The sequence below is a fragment of the Xiphophorus maculatus genome, chromosome 17 (assembly GCF_002775205.1).
Source record: "Xiphophorus maculatus strain JP 163 A chromosome 17, X_maculatus-5.0-male, whole genome shotgun sequence".
Taxonomy (NCBI): Eukaryota; Metazoa; Chordata; class Actinopteri; order Cyprinodontiformes; family Poeciliidae; genus Xiphophorus; species Xiphophorus maculatus.
In genome coordinates this window covers 7519419-7530963 of record NC_036459.1, presented here as the reverse complement: position 1 = coordinate 7530963, position 11545 = coordinate 7519419, and the positions used below count along the sequence as shown (strand labels likewise).

General features: G+C 36.4%; 1 protein-coding gene across 4 annotated transcripts in view; it reads left to right on the top strand.

The window, feature by feature from the left end:
- Nucleotides 1-2462: 2462 nt before the first annotated feature.
- Nucleotides 2463-11545, top strand: part of LOC102231869 (diacylglycerol kinase iota) — a 71593-nt gene continuing 62510 nt past the window's right edge. For all 4 annotated transcript variants that reach the window (XM_023350234.1, XM_023350236.1, XM_023350235.1 and 1 more), the window contains exon 1: nt 2463-2920. In XM_023350234.1, coding sequence (XP_023206002.1) covers nt 2688-2920 — 233 coding nt within the window. In that variant the 5' untranslated portion in view covers nt 2463-2687. The remainder of the gene's footprint in view (nt 2921-11545) is intronic.

The window sequence follows — 11545 nt, the reverse complement described above, 5'->3', positions numbered from 1 at the left end:
TTTTGGCTAAAGAAAAAAATGAATTTGAAGAATAAATAAACCAATTTTGACACACTTTATGTCCATGTAAAGTTAAAAGAAAACCTTTTTATGCATATAAGGTCCATCAACAGGGTTCAGCATGTTGCCAAAACACTTGAGACAAAAGAGAAATTGCAAAAAACTCCAAGGTATATAGTATCAAGACATAAGCAGAAGTTACATTAAAATGAAGGACAGCGTTTTATTATAAAGTCTTGGGGCAGAAGAGACTAAAGTAGAAATGTAGGGTTAATGCAGCGTTTTTATGGTCATTTAGCAGTGGCGCACCCTAAGGGGGGGGCCTTTGGGGGCTGTGGACCTCTCAAATAAAATGCTGGCCCCCCAGAGAATCATATTTATGTCATAGAAGGCCATGCAGAGTCATTTTTCTTCAAGAAGACATAAATGTAAAACCCAATAAATAAATAAAATTATATATTTATTTTATGTTTAGTTGTGCACCACTGTTTACTAGATTTGTTTGGTCATCCTTATGAAAATCGTTTGTTAAACAATACCAAAGTATTGTAGAGTTAAAATGATTTTGACAGAAGCAGCATTCAGCTTCTATTCACCTCAAATCTGGAATAAACTGAAAAAACAGCTGAAAGTTCCTTTAAATCAAGGATAAAGACCCACCTGTTTAGAGATGCTTTTGAACCATAGTAATTGTAACATCGACCAACATATTTGATGTATATTGATGATTTTTAAAAGTAATTTTATTTATATATCACGTTTTCAGCAACAAGGCAATACAAAGTGCTTTACAGGATTTAAAAGGAAGTACAAACAAAATAAACCAAAAGAAAGAGCAAAAGCAGAAAAAGCCAATAATGTTGATGCAAAGTAAATAAACTAGATACTCTTATTCAGGGATAGTAGATGGGTATAAGTAAGTACCCTCTGGACTTCTGGGATGCTAGATAAGTATAAGTATTCTCTGGACTTCCTAAGTGTGCTCTAAATTTGTCAAAGTAATGAGTCCTCCACAGTTTCTAAGTAATAATAAAAACTAAAGCAAACCCGATTGATTAATTGATTGATAGAAAGCCTGAAAAGAAAAGAATCAATTGTGGTCCAGTGAAAATATGGATGTCAACCTGATTGAAATGTTGTTTTAGAGGAACGAAGTTATTAACATTTGAGGTTGTACAAGCATTGATTGTGTCTTCTTTTCCAACTATAAAATGTACAAATAGAAAAAAAAAAATTCTAGTAGGGGTTACAGATCCATGTCAACATGAATGACTGAGAGGAAAATCTCTTTAGGTCAGTGGTGATTTAGTGACCCTGATGCTTAAAAAAAACTCCACAGCCTGCCAGATGTGGCTGATGGCTGCAACATGTTGCGGGACTTGTATGGTGGAGGACGAGAGATGTTAACATGATGGCAGAGATAATGACATGCAGACTCAACAGATTTCTCTCTCTGAGTCTTTTCAGAGGCAGATACTGACAGCAGGCATGTGGTGGTGGGAGTACTCTCACTCTCTGCCCTACTTTCTGACTGATGAAGCAGCACAAAACCAGGAGAGAGAATACTCCACACTGCTGGATGGATGGATGGATGGATAGATGGATGGATGGATGCCTGTAAAGCTGGGTGGATGTTGGATTTAGAAATATTAACTGAACACGCTTTTTGACGCGCTGCTCTCAGCTTGAAACACTTGTCATGCCACAAGGAATAAAGTAGCAAACTTCCTGTCTGTTTACGTTTCAAATTAAAAGTTTTAATTTGATGACTGTCGAACTAGGTTGCCAAGTTATAAATTCTGAGAACATCTCGTTTTGCTTTAGAATAATTTTGAAACTGAATACCTAGATAAGTATCTTGATATTATAAAACACAAAGATTGGACAGAAAGTAAGAGAAATGTTTGAACAAAATAGTCAGTCATTACACTTAGTGTGGAGAATACTTGATTACAACAAGAAACCCTTTAGAAAAAAAAAGAGAAAACAATAGAGTTAGTTGACAAATAGATTAATTAAGATAAAATATGTGTAAATAAATACATAACAGTAGATTCTAATAGTTTGAGTTAGGAGTAATTATCCGTAGTCCAGTTGTATAAATTTATATTGTAGGTTTATAATTTTATAGATTATTTTTGTATTTTTATCTGAGAGTGATTTTGTTATTACTCACAAACTGGTGTTCAGGCCTTTATTTCTATTAATTGGGATGATTTTTCTCTCAATATTTAAAATTGGAATTTTACCTCCAACAAATAAAATAACTATATAGAGATATTTTTTATTACCATAATAAATAAATGAAAAATTTGCGGATGTTTGAAATTATATAGAAACACTACTTTTTTTAAACAATAAAAATGCTGGAGCTTGTTTTATTTTGTGACCGATTCGGTCTTATTTTGAAAGGGCTTTACTCCTTTTCCGTTCTGAACGTAGCAACTTGACGTACGGATCTCGCTTGCCAGTTGGTCCAGGGGCTCGTGAGTGTAGCTCTCTCCGTCCTGCCGCATATAAAGGCGGTCAACGGTCGGAGACCTCCGCGTTAAGGCAACTCCAAAGGAGACCGTCAGGTTATTTTATTCCCGCTGACATTTCAGTTCCCGCTTCCTTCTCACCACCCGCCTCCGTGTCCCGTCACAGACTGGCGAGAAAAGAGGGGGGTCCATCACGGAGTGACCAGCATGGACCCCCAAGCGAAGAGCCGCACTGGTCCGGCGGCGATGGCGGCGGGAGGGAGCTTCGGCGGTCGCCCGGCCTCTCTCGGAGCCGACGGGGGTGACTCAGAGTCCGGAGCGGGATCCGAGGAGGCTGCCATGGGCTGCAGCGACACATTCAGCAGTCTGCCGGACATGGAACAGGAGTCTCTGGAGGAGAAATTACGCGGACTGGCGTTCAGAAAGCAGACCTCGTATCGGTGAGTGGAGAGCAGAGGGAGGATGCTGTGGCAGGATGTCGCTCAGAGCAGGATGTGTTTAGGGATTTATGCGTTTTTCCTGCATTTAAGTATATTTTTTATGTACCTGCACGCAAGAAATTCACAGTGAAGCCTATAAATAGTAAAAGAACATAAAAGGTGAGGCTGTATTGTTGGTTATAAAGCAGATTTCTGACATGGGAATGCTCTGGCTCGTTCAGGCAAGCCACGCTACGCTACGCTGCTGCTAACTGTCACAACATAAATCCATGCAGAGCACGAACATTTGAGCCCAAATCAAAACATTTCTGCATGCACACAGTCGCAGTACGTGTGCGGATGCGAGTGCATGTCACGGTGGTGTAGTCCTGTTTTTGTAGCACCCTGTGAAGGGGGAGGGAGAGAACCTGTATTGATTCGTGAGCAATGTGTGTTTATGTGAATGCCAGCAGCAGCCTGACACCCCAGTGTGACTGACAGCTGCTGCTGATAGCACACAATCACATATCTCCCAAACTGTATCTAATCTGAAAGAATCAGTACAAAACAATGGGATTTAGAGGTCAAATCTGGGGGGAAAAACTCCAATATTCCTGCATATTTATGTTTATTATTTCTGCATGTCACGACTAGCTGCCTTCCTTCTAATTATTAACTACATTTTTATTTCCTTATTTGTGGATAAAAGCGTCAGACAAAAGCGTAAACATAAACATATAATTCATAAAATGCATTAAAGTCAAGAACTTCAACTGTTTACAGTCATGAAAGCATCAACACGTACTTTAAAGCACTTTGGGTAGGAACATTTGCTTTCGAGATCATTTTGTATTTTATTTCCAGATGGATTCAAAACTACCACATCAAAGTACCTATGAAGCATTTTTTCTCTTTGATGTTTTTCATACCTTAGGGAAAAAACATTGAGCATCTGTGTTTTCCTTATTTGTAAGCACAGAAAACTGCAATAGTTTGAGTTGTTTTCCTCTGAATAAGTGATATTTTCTTGAAAATGGAGACCCCAGATCAAGTATCTGCTGTAATTTCAGCCCTAATCAATCATTTAGTTTCTTTTTTGTTTCTGATTTACTTAAACAGCTTCTTAAATTATAGAAACAACCTAAATCTGGATCAGATACCTAAAAAATTAAAAGGTTGTGAATGAATTTAATGAACACCAAAACGTAGTGGTTTTTTAAATGCTTGATATAATTAGATTAATTTAGTTTGTGAAGGGGTTTTGTTTTTTAATCCTCTTTGAAGACATTTACCAGAAGACAAAGTTGTGTATTTTTTATTTTTCTGGGAGTATTTGTTGTTTTTTATTTGGTGGATTTACTGTAATTCAGACGTTTTCAGAGCTCTTTCACTTTTTGTTTTCGTTGTTAGTTTTTCTTCCTCTGGGTGTTTCCTCAGCTTTAGAAGAAGAAAAAAGAAAATAAACATTGTTTATGTTCTTCTTTTTTCAGTTTTATGAGTTGGCCAATGGCAGGAGTTTTGTTTGCTTTAACAAATCGGTTTCTAACTCAAAAATACCTATAAAGCCAATAAAAGCTGTTAAAAAATAGAGCATTCAACAAACTCCACATGTTTACGTTTGTCATGGTAGGAGAGTACGTTCAGGTCAAATGGTTGCTAGGGTTCCTCACTGTGTTGTGATGAGATTAACTCAAAACCTCATCCAGCCTTGCTTGACTCAGATGTTTTACATATGTAAATATGGGCAAATTACGGCAGTCGTTATTTTGTTGTAAACATTTTTCTGTTTTACAAAGTTCAACTCCAAGGTTTCTGTTGTGGCTTTGAAATGTCTTTAATCTAAATTTTAGGTCTTGAAAGTATTTGAATATGTCCAAATTTTCCAGATTAGGTCTTAAATTACACTTAATTACATAGTAAAGTTTTTGCTGAAGCTGGTTTATTGCATGTTAGAGTAGATGTAGAAAGTGCATTTTAATGAGGTTTGACTTGAAAGTAGAGAATTCAGTATTTTGTTAAATGCATAATGAATTACAAAGCTTACTAAAGGTAAGAAAGCTTTAAACTGTAAAAGTCTTCCTTGTATGAGAAAAACGTAAAGTTCTTGCAGTTATGTTTAACTAACTTAAGTTAATATGCGTGTGACAAAAAATCTCTAAAGCTACTAAAGTCAATTTACTCAGTTTATGGTACTGGACTTTTGTAAAAATAAAAACTTAAATTAATTTGTAGGAACCTTTTCATACACCTGCTTTGGCCGAAAAGTATGTTCTCTTGTCTTTTTCCCATTATTTTCCTTTATTTATTTTCCTTTATTTAACCAGGTAAACCCCGTTGAGATCTAGATCTCATTTTCAAGAGGGACCTGGGAATGTTGAAGTGTGGTTGAGAGATTTTCAAGCTATTTCAATAAAATGGAAATAAACATCAATATGTTAAAAAGTGGCCAGTATACCAATACTGATGTCAGTGGTGATTAAGACTGAAACGATTAATCGCGATTAATCGATTATTGAACTAATCGTCAACTAATTTATTAATCGATTAATCGCTAGTTACACAAAAATAACATATTCAGAGCAGTAGTTAAGCCAAAACAGTTAAAAATTATATACATTTTGCACTTTCTCTAAATCTGTTCTACTCAGAACTCCTCAAGTGGCATAGTTTTAGCATTACCTGGTTAAAATGTAATATTAAGCACATTTTACTATCCAATTAATAAGCTGTTAATGCAATTAATGTACAAATTGGTAGATAAAACATTAAATGATAAAAAAAGCTATTATATTGAAATTTAGGCAATAAAACTTTTACTTTATTTGCATCTTTTGATGTATTTTTAATATTGTATAAAAAAACTTTAAAAAAATTTCAGAATGTACCAATTTTTAATCGTCAGATTAATCGACTAGTTGTCCAAATAATCATTAGTTTCAGCCCTAATGCTGATGCATCATGTATCTCTAGTTAAAATGTGATCATTTTTGCTCTCATCTTGTTCTCTGTTTCCTATCACAACATCCAGTGTGTGTATTTAGTCTACAGCGAGAGTGTTTTCCCTTGCTGGATTAATTTCATTTGGAAAGAGGAACATTTGGCTCGTGTCGCAGCAGAGACGGTTTGTTACCGCTGACTATTCTGCTGAAAGAGGAATGTGGAAATAACTGCTCAGATGGTTAGAGAAGATACCACTTTTTTTTCTTCTTTTAATAATGTTTCACAGTTTAACTTCGTTGGATTTTGTATTTTTAGCCCTCAACTGTAGATACCTATGAATGCGTGACAAAATAAAAACAGATGAATGTATGTTTGTGTTGTTGCTGTTGGATCTTGAATTGTAGCGGCATTATTTTTGGTTCAGGTGATCTGTGAACCCCCTACCTCCCTCCTCACTGAGGAGGAATCAGTCAGCCGGTCAGAGGAGGAAGGTAGTTTACATAGCTTTGAAGTGGCCAATGCTAAGAAATGAATCACCATATGTGGCTATATGAGGGAGAGAGAAAGCTGATCAAAGACGGGGTTTGGACGAGTTTTTCTGCTGTATTGTGTGCTAGCAGCAGCGTGAGGCACGTGAAACTTATCTGCCAGAACTTCGTCACACTTTATGTGTGTGTGTGTGTGTTTTTCCTTTTATCTATTCTTAGATGTCTCACCCATCTGGCTGCATGGTAACCCTCACTGGCTGAGGAACACTCTACCTTTGTCTGTCTGAGGCAATATGGCAACTTACGAGTTCTGGAGAAATCTGGAAGTTTATACGTTTATTATGGATTAATAAGAAAACAAGAGAAATACTGGGATTTCACGTCCGTCCGTCCATCCATCCATCCATCATTCCATCCATCATTCCATCCATCCATGTCTACGTTTGTTTCCTGCAGTCCACCAACAGGTCATCAATTGAGGCCGAGATAATGAGAAACTTTTTAACGTTGCCTACATTATTGCAAAAATAAGAACTTCCTTTCACTTTTGAAACATTTCTTCATAAGAAAAATTGTTTGAACGGCACTGGATAAAGATCAGACAACTTTGCCAAAGGGTTAATTCTGTAAAAGTGTAATTTGGAAACATGAGGAATATTTATGAACCTTGACCAATGAATCTGTAGGAAATTGCTGTAATTAACTGGTCAATCAGCCTGCTGGACCCACAGTTGGTAATTGAACTTCCTGCCTCTCTGTGACAGCCGGTCATCTCTGTTGTTCATTTAATCTCATAACAAATGATAAACATCTAAAGTTCTCACAGCTCAGAAACACAACGAGCCTCCTGTTGTGTTTCTGAGCTGCAAAACAAAACCAACAGTGAAATAACAGTAAAACACTCCTCTGTATTCTTCCTGCTGTCCAAACCTAAAAGCTTTTACGTACACAGTACTAGAAAATTTTAGTCATAGCTGATTGATGTCTACATTTAAATGAATGCATGAAATATTCAGCCCAGCTAAGAGCTACACTTCATGTGGAATTACTCATGGAAAATAGGGGATATATTAATTTTATGAAGTAAGATTGAAGAAAATAATCCTTTATTTGTCTGTAGGTTGGTAAACCAAAAGACCAAATAAAGGAGAAAGCAACAAGAGAAAATTAAAAGTGGCTGAAAAAGAATAATTTACTAAGAGAGATGCTAGTTTTTATCCACTACATGTACACTTTATAATAGAAAAAAATGCACAAAAAAGCAAGAATTATGTAGCAGATAGTGTTATTCTATAGTTTATAGCATATGTAGTTTATTTGAAAATAATGATTTCTCAGCATTGAATCTGCCTTACTATTGCTTTGCATATTGACATATTGATTAGAAGCCACAACTCCTGCAGTCTGGAAAAGTTAAGTAATTTTTTGAATTTAAGTTTTTGTAGTATTCTGGAAAAATATGTCAACAGGTTTACCGCAGTGTATTATAAGCCTGGTGGGCCACCAGGCTTTACTTCTGTCTCCACCAGGCTTAGCATTGTTAATTTATTGGAGTTTTAAAAAATCATTTCCTCTTTTAAAGACTTTATAGTTGGTGTTTCGGTATTAATTTTCAAGTCTTCCAATAGTGCAGACTAGTGATATTTTCAGGTTTCCTGTCAATTTTATACACTTTTTAACTCAAAAACATGGCAGGCGACTGGATGACTGCCCTAGAATCCCAAGCACTGGGCTTAGCATGTTTTCTGGGATCTTCTAGAAAATCTCGTTTCATTTTCGCATTTGATGCCTTCCTACCAGTCTGTGGTTTTTCAAGGCTCTATAGAAAGTCTGAGAGTTTATAAATTTACTGAAAGTTCTGAGAAAAATTGTGAATTTTGACATGAAATGTGTTTGAATCCTGTTATCAGGTTCTATGTTTGCAGGAAAACCAGTTATCCAAAACACTGGTAAATCTCTGTGACTTTTTGGTAATGCTTTTAGCTGCTGCTAAAGAAATAAAAGCCATGTTTTATGATTGGGTTTGGACACCTTCATGATAATTTAGATTCTGAGAAAAACGGATACTCATCCATGGTGGGTGTTGCTGTGGTTCACGTCTTTTTTTTGAGTATAGAGGTGGAATAAATGCATTCTGTCCATTCTAATGTGGTGTTTGTTACCCAAAAGTGAAATGTTTGTCTCATTTCAACACAGCACAAAGTTCTGGTTAAAGTTCCAGTTGCGTTTACCAAAGTCCAGATGTTTGTGTTTGTGATTGTAGGACACAAATCAGATTTTATTGAAAGAATTCAGGTGTTTCAAGATTGTAGAATTGCCATAAAAGACTGACCCAGTTTTCATGGCGTTTAGAGGGGAAGCAGGCCCACAGCATTACAGATTCTCCACTGTACTTACCACTTTTTTACATATTTCTCAGTCGTTTTGACATTTTGTTGCCAGTTTTCTGAGAAACAAGAAGTAGCTCTTTGTTTTTGTTCAGTTTTTAAAGCCCTAAATAGGAAAATTGTTGCATTTCTGTCATGTTTTAAGCTGAAAATATAGATTATTAATCATGGTTTGATTTGCTAACTTTTTCTTTCTATAAATTATTTGACTCAATAGATAGATTCCCCTTGAACTCCCTTCTTTCACTCTTGTATTTATATTAACATAGAGGACTTGCTCAAACCACAAAGAATTACACGTTTTGCTTCGTCACCAGACTTCTCGTGTGGTCAGACTTTACTTCAGCCTTCTAGGGAAATGTTGCAAAACGAGCTTCCACACAACGGGATTTCGCAACGTTATCCTTCCACTATTTACAGCCCACTTTGCAAACAATAGATGTGTCCACGTGCTGGCGTTTACTGCAGTTTCATCATGTAATCTAACAGACCGTGAGACAGCGTTCAGCATGCAAAGAGAGAAATGCGGAAAAGACAAGAGGAGAGGAGAAACGGTAAAGAGACGTGAATGTATCTGGTATGGCTGCTGCTGCTGTGCACCACCTGCAGGGGTAAACAGTGATCAAAGCACTTTCATCATATGATGCTGGCAGAATATAAAACTGTATTCAGCTTTCAATTAAGCCAGAGCACTGAGGAGACTGGGAGAACAGAGAGATGAAAAAGACGACCAGGGAGGGTGAGAAGAGGAAAAAAGGCTGAAGGCTTGATTCAGAGTCAAAGGAGAGTCATTACTCAAGAAATATAAAAGAGTGAAATGGGTAATAGTGAAACATTATATTGTAATTGCTATATTACTCTTGCATAAGGTGAAAATTTACAAGTCAACCTGCTGTAAGAGTGAAGGAAGATTGCTGAGTGGTATAAAAACATAAAAAATCTTATTCAGAGCCGTCGGAGTTGCAGTTTGATTTGTGGCGAAGCTTGTGGCCGATTCTATAACATGCTTACCTTTTAGCTCTTGGAGGCTTTCATGAATTTTTAAACTTTGTAATCTGCAGCTAGTTTTGTACGAACAATGAAACAGCCTGAAGGAAAGAGAGATTTCAGATTGAGAAACCGACGTAATGTCTCTCTATTTACAGTAATTGTGTAAGCAGCACACCACAGTGCAGCACAATGGCCCCAGCTTTCCCCTGGGAAATTATATCTGAAAGGGCAAAATGAAGAGAAATACCTGGTGCACACAATAGGGTGTGCAACGCAGTTCAAAACGGACACAAGTAACAGCAAAATAACATTTTATCCCATTATATTTGTTTGGCATGACACAAATATGCAAAGGTATTGTGATCCCGGGTCACGTTGGATGAATTTGTTCCCAAACCTAACATCTCCACTCCTTAACTTCTGCCTTTTATTTTTATTTCAGTGCTGTTCTCTGAACACTACATGTGGCTTTTGTTGCGACGATGATCAAAGTTTAAAAAACATTCCTCAGAGTCTTTATGACTCAACATCTCTCAGTGCACCAAAGCTGCACCGTGTATTGAATTGCAGTGGTCATCACATAATGAGTGCATGCAATTTTGCAGTTTCAAAGGACTGCTTTGGTGGCTATAATATTTCAGCTGCTTGCAAATAATACATTTAGTCATGTGGATGGATTTACAATGTGGCGAATGCACTCAGTAGACATGGATCTTGGTGAACAATATCATAGAGCGAAGGCAGAACAACGAGTAAGAGTGAGGAAAACATGGTTTAAGTAATTTATATCATGATTGTGATACCAAACAGTAAGATAATAGCATTTCCTACCACCCTGCTACTGTACTGCATAAAGTTAGAGCCGTAAAAACACAAATATTGACCTAAAGTATCAATATTTCTCCTATTGAAGAGTTGACAAACTGTTAAATGTTTACTTTACATAAAATAATCAGATTTATAATCTTACATGGGGGTTCACTTTTTCCTAACTGACCGGAACCTTCAACGACACATAAAGACAGTTAAAAAGTCAGCCTTTTAGCATCTGAAGAACATTTTCAGGATTGAAGATCTAATGTTCTAGCAAAATCTAGAGAAACTCATGCATTCGTTGATAATATAGTCAAACTGATTAATGCAACAATGTTTTCACAGGTCTGCATTAAAGTGGTATTCGATTGATAATAACTGGAACATTAATCAACATATTTGATGTATAATTGTGCAATGATTTTGATGGAATTTGACAAAATGTAATGTTGATTTCTTTTTCACATTAGATCACTCTATGTTGTTTTTATATCATAGAGTGATATAAAATGTATCAGCAGTTCACTGAGTAGCTGTTCAATCAGTTTCTGTTTGAACTGCTTTTTTGCTGTTCAATCAGAAACGTTTTAATATTCTTAAACAATTTCACAATTAAATTTGTTTTAGTCACACCTTTGTTTGTCTCTACTGCTCCTCTACTGCTTGCAACCAGATGTGGTTTATAAAAAGTTTAAAAATTGATGTTAGATATGTGCTGCAGAGGATTACCCATTCATTTTTCTTTTGGCCATCTCTTCTTTTACTTAATTTTGTGTGTTTTTTTTTTAAAATTTATTTTGCTTTCTCGTAATTTCATGAAATATTTCAGCAAGCGCTTGATGGATGGACTCAGGCGAACACACCTTTCACCTCCATCTCCATTATCCCTGATGGCTGAAGAGCATGCCGAATAAAATCGATGTAAAATCAGAGCTGTAACCTGAAAACACCTGCAGAAGGAGCTTCTCTTTTATGTTTTTCACAGCCAGAATATGAGCTGGTTTAACAGAGAAGCTTGTGATATAATC